General features: G+C 36.4%; 2 protein-coding genes across 4 annotated transcripts; one reads left to right on the forward strand and one right to left on the reverse strand.

Annotated features, from left to right (window-relative positions):
- Positions 1-35: 35 nt before the first annotated feature.
- LOC149729265 (fibulin-7-like) lies at positions 36-11509 on the forward strand. 3 transcript variants are annotated; one of them, XM_089886387.1, is made up of 10 exons: positions 36-297; positions 4389-4554; positions 8009-8200; positions 8469-8600; positions 8830-8949; positions 9311-9370; positions 9677-9832; positions 10114-10216; positions 10592-10735; positions 11014-11509. In XM_089886387.1, the coding sequence occupies exons 1-10, from the start codon at positions 193-195 to the stop codon at positions 11243-11245; spliced, it is 1410 nt and encodes a 469-aa protein (XP_089742513.1). In that variant the 5' UTR covers positions 36-192; the 3' UTR covers positions 11246-11509. The 3 variants fall into 3 exon arrangements, with proteins under 3 accessions (XP_089742513.1, XP_089742515.1, XP_089742514.1); XM_089886389.1 differs by lacking the exon at positions 36-297 and adding an exon at positions 652-828; XM_089886388.1 differs by lacking the exon at positions 36-297 and adding an exon at positions 1881-2261.
- A 138-nt stretch (positions 11510-11647) lies between these two features.
- Positions 11648-16512, reverse strand: LOC149729266 (gap junction delta-2 protein-like). The gene is made up of 8 exons (XM_089886391.1): positions 15824-16512; positions 15254-15367; positions 14507-14614; positions 14190-14300; positions 13679-13854; positions 13268-13418; positions 12801-12893; positions 11648-12582 (listed from the first exon to the last, which is right to left on the reverse strand). Exons 1-8 carry the CDS (start codon positions 15947-15949, stop codon positions 12373-12375), a joined length of 1089 nt encoding a protein of 362 aa, XP_089742517.1. The 5' UTR covers positions 15950-16512; the 3' UTR covers positions 11648-12372.
- Between the last annotated feature and the right edge of the window lie 1029 nt (positions 16513-17541).

The following is a 17541-nucleotide window of genomic DNA, read 5'->3' on the forward strand; positions in this document are numbered from 1 at the left end:
TCTGAAGGTTCCCGCTACAAGGATAAATGATCGACATTCATTCATACTTTAAAACTCGCCTGTCCAGAAGCCCGAACGCTCGAGGATAATTCACATAGCGCTCAGGTACTCGGAGAAAAAACGTAAATTCCACGAAGAAGGCACAAAAGTAGGCGATGTATCTTGCTCAAGACATTACACAACGCTTTGACAATGGGGAACGTAAAGTGCAACGTGAACGCTCGAAAGTCTGTACTTCTGTTCGTCTTTGCGGCATTTCTGGTTAATGTACAAACACCGGTACAATGCCAACGTCAGGTAAGAATGATTGTTTGTTGTTTTAATTGTTTCATCAGTTCTAGAACGTCTAGATAATGACCGGAAGTTGTTATAATAAGCCATCGCGGTTGGATTCGAATCGTCTTTGTTTTAGAATTTACTATTGTATTTTAACGACTTAAAACTTTTGGCGGTTTTATTAATCGTCTATTATTTACGAACGAAGAATTAAATTTACTTGTAGAATTTCTCATCGCGGTCGATTCTTTTAATTCGTAACCCGTTTCCGTCACACGAAACATGTAACAATCGCGTAATTAAACAGCGATTTAAATTCTCGAACGCGCGCGTCTGTGACGTCATGAAACGGCTGTGTTGAATTATTCCAAAGTCAGCATTTTAGAATCGATTGTCGCGTCATAATAACGCGCGCGAGAATTAAGTCGCGCGACTTCTTGAGCATAAGTAATTGTGTTTTAATGAATATAGTGAGATTATGCACTCGAATCCGGTAGTTGACAGAGTTAAATAAACCAATGTATTTACCTGCGATGAACCAAATGACTTCGTGTAAGTTACCAAGTTACTGTTTTAATTCGCTATATAATTAAAACACACGATAAAATATGATTTGAAAAGTATGTATTATATACAACTTGCCCTAATTATCCGCATATATATATTATATATATATTATGTATATACAAATATTTGTGTTGAAAAGCCATTAGTATTTCTTAAAGAATCCGAAAACTTATTTTTAGAATGTTTATAAACTTAGACGGCAGATTTACGATGTATTGACGTGCGTGGGGACTACTGCGTTGTGATTGTTTGACCTAAAATTCACTGTCGATGTTTTGCTTTGAAATGGTTGGACTGGATTGAATTAAAGTTATCTTAAGTCAGACATAAGCTAAACTTAAGCCATGTTTAAGCTCGGTTAAATCCCAAGGCTCTAGTTAACTAAATCGAGTTTAAAAGTAACACTGTTTAAGTTTTAGCAACAGTTGTAATGTGTTCATTCTTCCGTAACAAAAGTCATTATCTTAATATCACTGTTTATACTGATATATTTAAAATGCTAAATTGGTAAAAGTTTTAATTAAAAACCAATTTTCGGATTAAATAAAATAAATTGCTTATAATTCAATTGTCCGGCGCCGTGGCATAGTGGTTAGCGCGCCTGCCTGTAACCCAGAGGTAATGGGTTCAAGGCTTGTCGCTGCTACCATTGTGGGCGTATGTGTCCTTGGGCAAGACACTTAACGGCAATTGCTCCAACCCAGTGGTCACTAATGGGTTGTCCAAATTATCAGCCATACATAAAAAAATTAAAAAAATCCCCCCCCAAAAAAATAATCACCCACAAAGTAACATACATGGTAACTCGTAAGCTGGCACGAGGTGTTAAACCCGTGTTATAACGACTGTCGTTTTCCGGCCACGCGAGGATAAAGTAAGTTACATTCATTTATTCATTCAAATTGTAAACACCATTGATTTTGTGGCTTAACGTTTCTGATATATTCGAAAATATTTTTGTAAATTTGTTTCATAATTTTAAGATTCAATAAATATCGTAAGTTTATGGTGTGTTTTATAGAATAATGTTTGGTGAAGGTTAATCTGACTGGGTCACATGTGAACTTGGTTTCCTCTGTGCCCAAGTTCAGACACAGGAGTTACATTGTGTTTGTTTACGTCTCCTTGCCTGTGGTTGGAACTCTAAATACTTAACAGTTACCCACAGTTTAAGTAAAGCTTAAGAAGCTTAAGCAGTCGGTAAATTAGTTTTATAAGTTCTTTTGGTTAAATTGTGTAACGTTTCCATTTCTCCATTCTGACTTAGTTTAAAATAGGATTTGTTAAATTCATGTAAGATTTATAACTTGGGTGTGGGAAATACCAAACTGTCTATTTAGTGTCTCATGTGATTTATGACCGAACATTCTTTTCTGGGTAAAAGATGGGGTACTGGTTTTGTAGGTAATTGTGTCAACGTGATGCATCTTAAAGTAAAAGACTTGGTTTAAAGTAATATATAAGAAATAAGTTTGGTTAAAAGTCCAATGTTAGAAATTAATTAGAAACACTAAATAAAATCCTGTTGGAAACACTGGCTAAAATTCTCACAGGTTTAAAATCTCATTAGAAACCATGGTTTGAAATGCCATTGGAAACACTAGTTTAAAATCCTATTGGAAACACTGGTTTAAAATCTCATTGGAAACACTGGTTTAAAATGCCATTGGAAACACTGGGTTTAAATTCTATTGGAAACACAGATTTAAAATCTTATTAGAAACAATGGTTTGAAATGTTATTGGAAACACTGGTTTAAAATCTCGTTGGAAACACTGGTTTAAAATCCTACTGAAAACACTGGTTTAAAATGCCATTAGAAACACATGGTTTAAATTCTAATTCTATTGGAAACACAGGTTTAAAATCTCATTAGAAACCATGGTTTGAAATGCCATTGGAAACACTGGTTTAAAATCTTATTGGAAACACTGCTTTAAAATAGAGATTGATATTCACTTTCAAAATTCCTTTGTATCAAGTTACAACCTATTTGCTACTGATGACTGCAATCATTTCTTTTCATAACAAACTTTATCATGATTGGCATGATGAGTCTGGTGGGTTAGGTCTTATAAAAGAAATAGTAAAATATGTAATATTCGTTGGTCAATATATATATATCTATATAAAAAATCTAAAAAATAAGAATCTGCCGGCATCCGGTGTACATAGCAGAACACCGGTTTTAGAATGACTGTTGTTGACCCGCCATGCAAGTATTAATTTATTGGTCAAGAGTTTAGTGAGAATAACAAGCCTTTTACTTTAGTTTTTTTCCATGCATTTTATGAATACAAAAAAGGATGTTAACTTTGACTTTATAATGTAACTTGTTCGTATTAAATAAAATTTGATTCAATTTTTATTGAATACAATTAAACTTTAGGTTAAAGTTTGAATGTTATTGAAAACCACTGAGGGAAAAGAGAAATGAAATGTTTACCAACAAACATAGACATCTTATATTACAGTTGATAATCTGCTAAACTAATCACCTGTGACCAACAAATTAAAAAATGTTGATTTAAGTTTTAAAGATGTGAAGTTTTCCCCCACAGTAACTTGTGTGTTGTCTGTTATGAAAACTTATTTAATTGATTGATTTGAAAGTTTTACATTCTCTGGATTCTCGTCGTGTTTCTCTATCACTACAATTGGTATAAATCTTCGTTCCTGACATTTTGTTTTTGTTTTAACTTAAATAGAAATAACACTGACGAAAAACAGCACCAGCGAACGCAGGGGTGTGATGTACAAAAACTTTAATATTACCAAATTAAAAATCGTTAATTTTTTTTTAAAGCGTAAAACTACAATATATTATTGTACTGTATGGGTTGTGCAAATACTTTATTTGATGTCTTTTATAGTTTTTATGATTCTATTTAATTTATTTTTATGATTTTTATAACAGATGTAAAACTTTTATAATTTGAGACGCTCTTTAAACCAATATAACCTGACAAATATATAATAGAAAAGTTAACGTTGTATCCTATATGGGTCTTTAAACGCTCTTTAAAGTCAGAATTAGAGTGCAGTTCTATATTTCTGTAAATTTTCTTTCTTTAATATTATTATTAAATAGGATGATAAAAGAGATTTAAAACTTGTCACATCCTGCTCCTACATGCGCCCATCTTACTCCAACATATGTCCCATGGTACCCCAACATATGTCCCATGGTACCCCAACGTATTTCCCATGGTACATAACGTATGTACCATGGTACCCAAATGTATGTCCCATGGTACCCCAACGTATGTCCCATGGTACCCCAACGTATTTTCCATGGTACCCCAACAGATGTTCCATGGTACCCCAACATATGTCCCATGGTACCCCAACATATGTCCCATGGTACCCCAACATATGTCCCATGGTACCCCAACGTATTTCCCATGGTACATAACGTATGTACCATGGTACCCAAATGTATGTCCCATGGTACCCCAACAGATTTTCCATGGTACCCCAACGTATGTTCCATGGTACCCCAGCGTATGTACCATCTTACCCCAACATATTATCCTCCCCCGCAGGCGACGACGACGATAGTGAAGTTAAAACACAACATCGCAACTTTGAAAGGGTTGTTGTTACGACAGGAACGTCGCTTAGTTGTCGGGTTCAAAGGTTTACAACGGAAGATCGTTTCAATGAACAAAATGGCCGTCAAAGCTGAGAGGGAGATGGGGGGACCACCAGGTTTGTGGGCTGGATTATGTTTTATACAAGTTGGCACATTACCCCAACATTGTATATGCACATTCTATTCTATATGGGTGAGGTCCTACAGTGGGGCATGCTATGGGTCCTAGGATTTAGGCCAGAGTTGTCACAACGCTTAACTCCATTCTATATTAGTAAGGCCCTGCATTAAATCAGTCTCTCTTTGTTGGTTTATTTAATTTGATCTTCATGTCCTTTAAAAAATATGAAACTTATACCTGTTGAAATAAATGCTAGTGCATTACCGACAAACAAAATACATATAAATAACAATTGCTGCAGTAATGCCATAGTTAAGTGAGGTTAATGCAAGCAGATAACCTTTAGCATAGTTATTAACAGAGAAGATTAAACGTTTGGTATTTTTCCAACTCCCTAATCCAACCCACGCCGCCCCATTAGAACCACTTAGTAAAACAGAAAGTTCAGAAACCTTCGATTGGTGGGAAAACTTTCTCATAAACGCCCGCAGTTATTTAAGTGGTGACTTACTTGGCGTTGTCTCTTGTAGGATCATTTTCTGTGGTTTCCGTAAAATTTTGTGAAAGATTTTAACTTCGCAAAAGATATTTAAGATAATACTCAAACAGTCAAAATTTAAATTACAAAATATTTGCTCTAATGTTGTGTGTACTGAAGTTTAAATCTAACACTTCCAACTCATGCAAAAAGACTGTTTCTCTTTATCAGGGTAAATTAGTACTTTGTTCAAAGTTTTTTAAAATTGATCTAATTTAAATTTTAAGTTTAAACCATTACGTGCAACAAACAGAACGAAACATTTCAATTTTAGTATTTTTTTTAATGAAGACAATGAAGTTATATAATTTTGCGACCTGTTTTACACAGACATGAAACACCTTCATTCTTTAGATAGGTTTGGCTCCACACCAATTATTAAAACCTCTGTTTCACAATTGTACTATTAAATTGCGAAAAGTTGTTTATAAATTATTGTTAATTAGGAAAGTTTCGCGGCACGCCTTGCATCGTTATATGTCAGTGTACGTTGGTATAGATAAGCAGAAGTTCATCTTATAATGGTTGGCTTTGTTATTTTCTTCTAAATGTCAAATACATTATAATGAGGGGATGGTGAAGTTCATGATAAATATATCTACACAGCATCAGTGCTTGTTGTAACTTCAACTAAACAAACAACAATAACTTATATAAGCGTTGAATTAGATAAAGTCCTTTGGGAATTTTTTTGACATGACATTAAGCTTTCTGCCTAATTAAAAAACTTTAAATTTAAACATTTAATTCATATACCACTTTTTAATGGGTATGATCCGTTACATTGTAGTTATTTTTTTTTAAGAACTTTATAAAACAACTTCATATATATTTTTAACTTGTATTAAACGTTTGTGGTAATTGATTGTGCATTTTATAGTTTATGATAGTTTTACAAAACGTCTTCATAAAATTCACCTCGTATCACCATGGCAACATAATTGCCATGGAAACTTCATGAGGATGCAATATCTCACGCAAGAGTATTAAACAGGAATTACTTTAATAAATCAAGTACGTGTAGAGCGGTTAGCACCACCGAAATAATGCTGGGTAGTTACCACAACATTTGTTTAATACCGTGGGGATTATTAAACTACAAAATGTCGTTTAATCAAAAGTTTTAAGCTTTGTTTAAGTTAAACTAATTTTCACTCATGTTGGTGCATTCCATAGAAATCCACTAATCTGGATGAGAAGAAGAACTTTGTTTGTTTTGTCATAATGCGATTATGATGCCACACCCCTCTTTATCTAGATGGCATTTGATTGGCCATTTTAAGGTCATGTGGTCTTAAGGGGAATTTAAACGTTTTTGTCCATTACAGAAATACCTTAGTTCATAGATATCTTATATTTATAAATGAAGGTTTGTTGTAAACGAAGCTTCATGATCGGAAAAAGCTCAAAACTTATGCTCTTGTGACAATTGAATCAATTCACTAAATATCTTGGCTATAAGACTATATATACGCGTGGTAGTAAAGCACCAGATGAATCTGTGTATTAATAACATCTCTATTCGACACAATGAGTCTTATTTTAATCCCCTGTGACATCATAATGTTACAGTTCATATAATTCTCATCCATCAATGTCATAATAATGTGGTTTATGATGTCACAGTATGGGTATTGTTCTCCACGGTAAAATTAAACATAAATATATTATTTATTAGTTTCAATAGAAATATTACACCTCATATATACATATTGTCTCATTTCCCATCTTTAGTGACGTAAGAAGTTAAAATGGTGTTAAGATGTTTTAGGTTTAAATTAAGTTTTTAAAATAAAAATGCTAACAATTGTGTTCACATAAATATATATGTGTGTATTGGCTGTAATACTTCAATTGAAACTGACCAGATCATACGATCGATTTGATCTGGCAACACTGATAGGTTTTATCTGGCAACACTGTTAAGTTTTGATCCGGCAACACTGTTAAGTTTTGATTCGGCAACACAGTTAGTTTTGATCCGGCAACACTGTTAGGTATTAATCCGGCAACACTGATCAATGTTGATTCTTCAAGTTAACGTTCCACTATAGGGGTTTAAATGTCAAGTTTGTCACGCTCATTTAAGCGCGACGAATTACGACCAATTTCTGGGGTGTAGGTTGGCGTGGTAACATAGGTTGTGGGGGCGATTATATAAAAATATCTTTCAGTGGTTTTGAATGCAAAACCAAAGGTATTTACGTCGTTAAAGTATTTCTACACCAATTACTGTCTACTGCATGCTTTGAAAAAAATGTTTAAAATGTTTTAAATAGTTTTTTTTTTAAAGACTAGTAACTTTTGATTTTGTAATATTAGCTGTTAGCTGTTTTTAGTAACCAAGTCTCAGTGTGTAAGATTTGTTTGATCTTATTTCATGTTTGATATTAAATTGTTTGATCCTTTTCATGGTCACTTACCGTGTAATAAATCCCATTGTTACATCACACCTGGTTATTTTATGCTGCTTTATGATGTCATACAGGTTTATCAACATGTCATTTATATGTCTGTACTCATATATAAGTATGCACAATGAAATGTAATACTTTTGTCTTATTATACAATGGTATGTCGTTATCTTTATTATGTTTGTAATTTTCCTTAACTGAAGAAATAGATCATTAAAATTTATCAACAAACAATTGTAAAGTTTAAAAATTAAACAGATTCAAAATACTCTTGCAAAGCCACTTACTTTAATATTACATATTTAATCAAAATAATGAAAGAAAACATCCCCCTGTAATTACTGAAGGAAATGTTAAAAAGTAAACCCAAGGGCCAATATAATACTCAACCATAAACATGTGATTTTGAAACAAGAAAATTCAATTAAACGAAACAGTGTCACAAATACACTGTATATTATCTACTTTATTAATTTCAATTCTATTTTTTTCCCCAGTAACTTGTGCCCCGCTCACTGCTCCACCCAATGGACATATGTTGGGTGTTCGTACGGACATAAACGGGGCCACAGTCCCAATAAACAACGAAGTATATTTCGTCTGTGATGATGGATTCCATCTTCGAGGCCCAGAAGTTCGAACATGTTTGGGAAACAACACATGGAGTGGACACGACGTGTTGTGTGTAGGTGAGGTGGTTGATATATATATTAAGTATTAATGCTTATGTGCAGCTAAGATGCAAATGTTTTGCTTTTACTTTGGCATTATTTCAGTTTATTTAAAACTATTTCATTTTTTTTTTCATAGCAATGTTTCAGAGTCTAAGTTTCTCATACAATAAGTTAGACGAAGGGTCCTTTAAAATCACATAATAAACAATTGACAAAAGATCTCTTTCACATTTACTAAAATACTTTCCCCAATACATGTTACACATAACATTATTCAACCCAGACATGCGAGCTGAGTACCGAGCGTGTGCCAAGTTATCGTGCAAGAATGGGGGAAGGTGTGTGAAAGTAAACGATGACAACGTATACGCTTGTCAGTGTTTAAGGGGGTATAAGGGAAGAAGGTGTCAGAAAGGTGAGTGTGATGTCATAATGTTTAGTTCTCCTGTTCAATTCTATACGAGTTGTAAAATGTCATATTTTATTTAGGAAACACCACTCGTCCACACTTATATATTACCCATGTTAATTGAGAAACACCACGCTGTCTTTTTGCTGTTTTAATTAATCTGATCTCATTATACTGTAATCACAGCGGTATCACCTATGTTACTTAACCAAAACCAATTCTCTTCACTCTACAGTTGTTAAAACAAGTCTCACCGGTCCCATCAAGCGAGCGATCTGTTCCAACCGCTCCACACACGAAGGTTGTTATTGTGAGCGTGGTTATAAGATTGGGACCGCGCAAAACCTTTGCTTTGGTAACTTAATATATATTTACTGAGTGTCTTACATTTATGTATACAACTATATCTATATTCCTGGTAGCAACAGCAGCAGAACCATTTTTTTTCTTTATTAGATCTTAATTTTTTTTTACTTTTAACATGAAATATATTTATCTTTTCTGTTGTGGTGGCAAACATCAAAGTACGATAAACATATAGAAAACTAATCAGTTGAAAAGCGTGTTAAATAAGCTATTACATTTTAAATATTTGAAATTATACCTGTAATTAGAAGAAAATGTTGTTTTGTACCATATTTAAGTCTCTTTTATAGAAAGTAAATGTAACTTGTGTATTCCCTCCTTGAGTGGAAATATTATATTTATTATATTAGATGTTGATGAATGCAGTGAGACGCGACATCCTGTTACTGATGTCATACCTGGTGATTTAGGTAAGTTGTGATGTCATAATCAGTTTAATAAATCATAATATATATGAATGTAACTTATTTATCCTCACATGCTCGCTTACAAGTTACCACTTGTGTAACTTTTTAAATTAATATTTTTTGTGTATGGCTGACACTATAGACAATCCATCAGTAACCATTGGGTTTAAGTAATTGTCGTTAAGTGTCTTTCAAATAATGCCCATTACTGTAATATCGGGTCTTCCCTCTAACTACAAAGCAAGCGCTCTTACCAACTATCTACGGTTGTCACTGTCAATATATAATTCATTTTTATCATACGACCAGGGTCACATGTGAAGCGACACGCAGGGTTCCGAAGGTCATTATGTCGTCATAAATGCGTTAACACCCCTGGTTCATACGTGTGCACGTGCCCACCCGGTTATGACATCACAGGGGATAACAATCAGGATTGTCATGACATAGATGAATGTGAACGAGGTGAGATTGTGATGTCATAGTTAAGTTTATTGTCTAGCTTTATCTCCGCGCGGCTGGGAAACGACAGTCGTTATAACACGGGTGTTCTGTTTCATACACCTCGTGTCCGCTTAACTTTGTGGCCGATTATTATTTTGAAATTGGGGGGGGGGAATTTATGGATGTTTTCTAAATTAACTTTTTGGAGCTTAAATTAAAATTTATACAAGTGGGTTTGCGAAATTGTTGTTAAGTGTCCCAACTAATGACATACACACTCACAATGATTGATAATATTCCAGGCACCCACAATTGCACGGATGATCAATATTGTTTCAACACTGGTGGAAGTTTTCAATGCGTTGGTGTTGTTTGTCCCCCACATTATTTCCGAGCTAACACATAGTATGGTAGTTGGTATTACTGCAATGCATGCATGAAGTAAATATGCATGTCGACACTAACTTATATCTAAATATCAAAGCAGTCACTCACAAAGTTACCACAAAATAAAACGCCACTGTTATTACAACTGCGCTCCCCCGCACGAGGATAAATAAGTTACATACGTGGTAACTTGTAAGCGAGCACGAGGTGTATGAAACAGAATACTCGTGAATTTACAATCAAATTATATTCGTAAAGCTTGCTATGGATAAAAGTATTTATGCAGATTGTTTAAAAATATCAAGTAGCTCACAGTCAGTTCTAATTACTAGAACAAATTAACATATAAACAATAGAGTGCATAAAGTAATTGGTATATTATTTCTATGTCAGCACTTGCCATAGGGACCGCTGCAGGGATTGGGATCGAAAATGTCTGAAGGATCCGTTGTCGTACACCTTCAGTTTCATAGATATCCCGGCCAACCTCAATTACCCTGTTGATATATTCCGCTGGGGCGTCGGGGTGGACGAGGGGTGCGTGGTTTGTGTGGTGTATTTTGTACCTTGAACCCCTTTTACATAGTGGTTTGTAATGGATATATTGTATCACTTGGGCTACGGTGCATATAGTAAAATGTTTGCTTTTTCCATATAAAGCGTGCAATTCAAACCTTTCACTCTTATTGTGTTCTTGGTGTAATGGTGCACAGACTGATAGAGTTTTGCCATATTTTGGGCTCATGGGTCAAATCTGGTCTCAGGACATTGCCCCTATAAATAAAAAAGTTAATTCAATATTTGTTTATTTTCAGAGCAAGCCAGAACAACAGGTTCTATGTAACCCCCGCAACCAACCCCGGTCGGTTATTCTCCGCTCGTAAAGTTGACGCGGTGACCGGTATGCTGGTGTTGAATCGTCCACTAGATGTCTCATCTGCAACCGTGGATTTTGAGATGCGGGAATTCAACCCGGGCCATGGGAGGCAACTTATCGTTAAATATACCTCAAGGATAATCATCTTCTCATCTCCGTATGCGTTTTGATGACGGAACTTTAAGATACTGTAGGTCTCTCTATATGGGTGAGGTCCTATAGCGAGGCATGCCATGGGACATAGGCCACAGTTGGCCCATTTACATTCTGTGTAACTTTGCCGACTGTTTTGCACTTCAAGCGATAATTGCAAGAAAATGACGCAGGCCACTACCAGGCGCTGAAGAGCGGCCACTGCTTGCCTACACTACTCAGTGTTAACGCATAATATACGTATGCTGGTTTCGCAAGTACACACAATGTATAAAGCTGAAGTTTATGATCTTTTTTATCCCGTAAGAGAATAATCTTATCAGGTCATACGGTGGGCACGCAATGGGTCTCAGGATATATAGGCCATATTTGGCCCTACTTTCTATTCTGTCTGAAGTTCTATGGTGAGGTGGTACTGTATGGGCTTTATCCGATGTTGAAGCTTCATGTTACCTTAGCTTTAATGGTAAATGATGCGAGATCTTCCGTTGACAGCTCGGTCATGTCTGGTATTCACATATTCTGGTCATAAACCAACACAGTGGAAGGATGACGCAGTAGAATGTCAGTGTTTTGAGTTTATTCAGATGTCTGGTAAAACATGCGATGTGATCACATGACGATTAAGGCGTAGCGTTTGTCGTGGCAGTTTCGGGAGTTGCTTGGAGAATGTACGTTTACTTTAATGTGTCGAGTATATTGGTCTTCCTAAATTTATGTTTATTACGTGTGTGGAAGAAGTAAATTCTGCAACCATCTGTTATATTTAACTGTTGCATCAAACGTATTTAGTTTGTGTATTTGGCCGATTTAACATGAACGAAGAGAACATGTCCGGCCATAGCATGCAGTGGCCTTGCTTTGATGGCTGCGATTACTAAAGCATTACCACATAAAACAAAGTAATCTTGTTTTTTTTTTAAAACTAAATAACATATATTTATATAGCAGGGTGGAGAAATATGAGACACTTCATTTTATTTTCTTGTCCCATTACAAAGAACGTTTGTAGAATTATAAAACCGTATCCTCCCGACTCTCATAGACCGTTGTTAATTGTTTAAAACTCGATCAGGATATTTGAATCTTATTTGCTCAAGTGTTCATTACCCACAGTCCTATATATATAACTTTAACACATTGATTATTCGAAGCCACTTCCATCGTCTGATGTTTCAACCGATCTATATTCGTCCCCACTTCCATCGGTGATGCTAAGATCTCTATGTCTCCTCAACCCATACCCTCCCCTTGTTGGATTGAACCTCCCAGCCAAAACGGGATCGGTGTGCCATCTTGCCTCAAACTCACGGAGATAGGTTCCACTCTTCTTGCCCCGGATTAAATGAACACACTGGAATTATAATTGTAGCTTAGAACGTTAAAACGATCGTTTAACTATGCTCTGGGCACAAATTCCATGATATACACCGTTTATTCGAAAAAATCACCCAGGTACCTCGTCCGGTTATAAAACAGCAGTTGTTTATCTAATGAGATTTTTATCTCCGAATGCGACAACCAAGAACTGAAGATCTTCTGTGATATTTGACCAAAACAACCCACACTTACCTTCCTAAATCCAAAATAATTGACCTCCATGAAATCCATCACGAGGCAAACTCCGGATATGACGTACATGAATATCAGGAACACGTTTTTCTCCTGTGAAAAATAAAAGCATCTTATTTATCCTTGAATGTGGATGTAACTCCGGAAGTTATAACTTGGGTGTATATCTCTGGTTTTATTTCAACACTTCTGGCGTACCTCGCACATAGCACTACACCCATATCGAATACCAGTTAAAAGAAACGCTTACGCCCATTTTAGAAACTACATAAAAAGGAAATGCCTATGAAATAGATAAATCGATGTTTCTGGCGCATTAAAACTAATAAAACTATAGCTTTAGTCGTAGCAAGGACTCAAGAATCTGCTGTTTGTGTTAACGTTTTAATATCAATACTGTCTTTGCCACGCCAGGGTAAACAAGTTACATTTATTCATTCAAGCAAGCCATAAACCTCGTTACTTACCATGGGTCGTGATATGAAACATTCAACACGTTGTGGACAAGGGTAGCCTTGGCATCTATACATCTCAGGGACGTAGAATTGAAACAGAATATATTGCAAAGCAATGAATGAAGCTTCGATCGCCATTCGGAAGTAAATATGTAGAACGTATCTATTGAGAAGGGTCGTTCATTTATGTCGAGTTGCTGAAGCTATTACAGTGTGTGGATAAGCAGACATGACTTTTGGTTAGTTTGGTCATTTATCTCCTTGTGGGTGGGAACTTGAGTGACTTATCCATGGTTGCCACTCCCATGTTCACAGTCGAGTTGTTGAAGCTAGTGCAGTGTGTGGATAAGCAGACATGACTTTTGGTTGGTCATTTATATCCTTGTCGGAAACTTGAGTGACTTTATTCATTACTAAACTTACGCGGCCAATATGGGCGGGTCTTTTATTTGCTTCAAATCAACTTTAGGGATAACAGTTTGCACGGGAACGACCTCAGCTACTGGAAGCCCTTTGTTATAACCCGGAAGTTCATTGTTATATATCGCTTCGCTTCTTCGGTTACTCGAACGACTTTTCTTCGATTTTGAAACGATTTCCTGGGAATATATGTGGATGATCATGCGTGGATGAATATGTATTGTTTATCCTCGCATGGCGGAGTATCGGCAGTCGTTATAACACGATTGTTCTAGTTCCTATAGTATGTTGCATTGTAGGTTATTGTTTTTTGTGTATTACCGTTAAGTATCCTAACTCCTTAAGTGTTGAATGCTGCTATCACTATCTGTATGAGCCTTGGGAAGAACACGGTAATTGCCCAAACCTAGTGACCACCAATGGGTTGTTTAAAGTGTCGACTATTTTCACTCTTAACAAGCCCCATGCAACAATTCCCTCCTATAGTCGGTAAAAATATTTAAAGACAACAAACGTTTTCATTCTTGGCCGCCGTTGAATTATAATTGGGCGGTGCATCTGAGTATCTGTGACGTAGGGTGGGGTTTACATCCGGGTCTCTTTCCATGGGCTCTGTGGCGACATCCTGCGGTTGTATGGTGTTATTTTGAAGTTAAACAATTTCTCATTGAAACGTTAATGACATCATTTTGTATTGGTTACGTAAGTAAACACTCTGTATTTAACTCCTTTGGAGTGACGTAACTATACGTCATCGTTGGATTGTCACAATTGTCATAATCAAGCGATGACGTCACCAATGTATAATGACGTCACATTCACTGTACGTACCACTTGGGTTGCCAACTTTTGCAACTTTTCTCGTTTCTCCTTCGTTATACTTAGCGAATGCATCGCCCATACTATGAATATAACACTTGGTAGGGAAACGAGGAGAATCTGGAACAATGTGACGTCATGAAATATGAAACTATTCTGTGTTGACGGATAATTCAGCGCAGTAGTTTTAAACGTTTTAAAATGCGCTCACCTAAACATATCCAACCAAACAAAATTTAAATTCTGGCACTCGTCTGCATGTAGACCATCGAGAGATATCGGGTTCGATGTTCGCACGGTTATATCATTGCGGGCATATGTGTCCTTAGGCAAGACACTTAGCGGTAAAAGCTCCAACTCAGAGCTCATCTTGCAACGCGAGAATAAAATAAGTGACATTTATTTCTTTGGTGACGTTCACTATGGGTTTTGCAAAATGGACGCAGTTATATCAAAACACTCACAAAGTTATACATGGTACCGTTTGCAGGCATAATATGTATGAAACAAATCACCCGTGTTATAACTTATGATAAAGTGGGGTGGGGGAGTTGGGACACCTTTTCATTCTATTTTCTCAACTCATTTGGTAGTAAATAAAGAACATTCGTAGATGTAGGAAACCATAAACTCACGACTCCCCTTCCCCATAGACCGTTGTAAATTGTTTAAAACACGTTCACGATATTTGGATATTATGTGCTAAGGTGTCCCGTCTTCTCCCACCCTACTACATTAAATATTCACACATATTCAAACCTGCATCGCCCAAAACCTTATATGGGATATTGGACTAAATTGGTTGAAACAAATATTGTCGCATCCAGGTTGCAAAGTGTTGCACACAAACTTTGACTGCTCGTCGCTGTATACCTGTTTACATGAAGGTTGGTGAGATTTATTTTAAACCCGGAAACACTGGTTAACTGTCACTTGGAGCGTACTCAATACATAATTGACACATGTATTGAGTACGCCATGTTTGGAGTCGATTTTGTTCTGTATGGGTGCATGAGATCCTATAACCGCGAGGCGCAAACCTTGGAACTGATATCGATAAAACAGAGTTTGCCCATTATCCCTGAGACTTCTTGTATGGAGCTATTGATTGCGGTAATGTGTTAACTCTTAAATCTTCCATGGCTTGCCACGCTGTAGACTTCACCCATATGAAATAGAATATAGAACCAGTTGAGATAATCGAACTCTTGCTTAAATCCAAGTTCCCTTTTCATAACTTGCCCGCCGGACCCGTTCATATATATAATGACGCATATATTGGTTATGGCATAGAACCACAGAGGGTCGACTTTTCTTGAAGTAACTAACCTTGTCCCCGACGCTTAGAACTACAATCACCCTGAACACGAATAAGAACGAGAACCAATATTTCCCGATCAGCGTTGAATGGGTGGCTACTTCACCCAACAACTTCTCCAAGAGAGCCCAACTCATTATGAAACTTTTAATCAAGATGAAAAATCTGCGCAGCACAAAAAATCGGACTAAATTTATCTGCACAAAATTAAAAACAATAAACGGCCCTCAAGACGACTATAGTGATTCATATAATTTAAACTGCGCTTTATAACTGAGTTCTGTTCGCTACTTTCAGGTCTGTAAGTGTGATCTGTATAAATAAAAGAAAACATTATTCTTGCGATAATGAAACATGAAGTATTTCTCAATATCTCTGCTTGTCTCAATGAAGACTGTAACCAGCAAACTAAAATAAACATTTCGGGGAAAATTAAAACAACATTTTAAACACTGGTTGACACCTCGTATTTACAAAGTCACCCCAATGTATAAACAAACTTGGCCGCAGCCCCCTGGGCTGGCAACGATTTAATATAATTCTCCGGTTAAAGTTCTAGGTAGCCGTGGGCAAAGTGATAGAAGTACTTGAGAAGTTACTGAACGTTTAAGAGGAGCTGCTTGAGATCAAATTACTTTCAGAAATGAAAATATGTTGCTATGATAAGTTTCTTTGCCACTATTCAAGTGGTGGTTCTTATAGTTCTTGTTCAAAGACCATTCGTTCATCTCACCCGCATGGTGCATAAACACGAATCTATTCGAACTTTTAACAAAAAGTTCATCCACGCTTTCTAACAAATGCTTTTCCATTTATTTTAGAGGGTTAACTACTGCTGATGATTTGATGTCAACTCCCCAGCCCTATAGCTACTTTAATTAATATAATAGAGTGGGGAAAGATGGGACACCTACTCATTCTGTTAAGAATTACAAAAGCGTATCCTCACGACTCCCACAGACCGTTGTTAATTGTTTAAAACACGATCCAAGGCCGTGTCTGAAACTTAGTTAGCAAACACGGATAATGTTTGCGGCAAGGTGTAACGTCGCATAGTTGCGCGTATGGATGCGACACAAAGGTGGCAGCAACGAGCCTCGAACACGCTTTTATCTGGGTGAGAAGGTTTTTGGCGATCGTGGAAAGTTAAGTACAACTGCCTGCGTAATGTTTTGTTCATTAATTACGAGGGTTTCGGTTACGCTGTAGTTCTGTATTTAACGTATATAAAGTAATTCAAGTGTTGACTTGAGTGTTGGAATAATGGGCCAACTCTGACGTATATCCAAAGTGTCTTGGCATGACTGGTCGTAGGAACTTTGCGCATATGGAGTGGCATGGATATGTTGAATACAGGGTTGTGACATTGTTTATTTTAGATTGTTATTAATTATTACCTATATGCATAAGGTGGGTAGATAAAAACACAAGGTGGAAGCGAATGCTGCTTTAGACGCCACCATGTATCGGTGGTTAGAACGCTGGCCTGTGGACCGGAGGATACACGTTCGAGGCTCGACGCTGCCATTAAACTACCAGTCATATAGAAAACAATCCCCACACAAAAAATAAGTAAGGGAAACTCGTAAGCGAGCACGAGGTGTATGAACAGCGTTGATTTAAACTAGCTTTCCCAAAATACTTTTAATTAAATTAATTCCATCTTACGAGCAAACCGATGTTACCACGGTAAGGTAAATACATTAAGTTCACACGCCAATTAGATTGT

Source organism: Ciona robusta, chromosome 10 (assembly GCF_009617815.1).
Source record: "Ciona robusta chromosome 10, ASM961781v2".
Classification (NCBI taxonomy): Eukaryota; Metazoa; Chordata; class Ascidiacea; order Phlebobranchia; family Cionidae; genus Ciona; species Ciona robusta.

Coding starts and splice junctions, on each gene's coding strand:
- LOC149729265 (XM_089886387.1), top strand. CDS start 193: ATGGGGAACGTAAAGTGCAACGTGAACGCTCGAAAGTCTGTACTTCTG. Junction 8,201..8,468: donor ACACGACGTGTTGTGTGTAG/GTGAGGTGGTTG, acceptor TATTCAACCCAG/ACATGCGAGCTGAGTACCGA. Junction 10,217..10,591: donor TATTTCCGAGCTAACACATA/GTATGGTAGTTG, acceptor TTTCTATGTCAG/CACTTGCCATAGGGACCGCT.
- LOC149729266 (XM_089886391.1), bottom strand. CDS start 15,949: ATGAGTTGGGCTCTCTTGGAGAAGTTGTTGGGTGAAGTAGCCACCCAT. Junction 13,855..14,189: donor CGGCGGCCAAGAATGAAAAC/GTTTGTTGTCTT, acceptor ATATATTCCCAG/GAAATCGTTTCAAAATCGAA. Junction 12,583..12,800: donor ATTATTTTGGATTTAGGAAG/GTAAGTGTGGGT, acceptor TTATAATTCCAG/TGTGTTCATTTAATCCGGGG.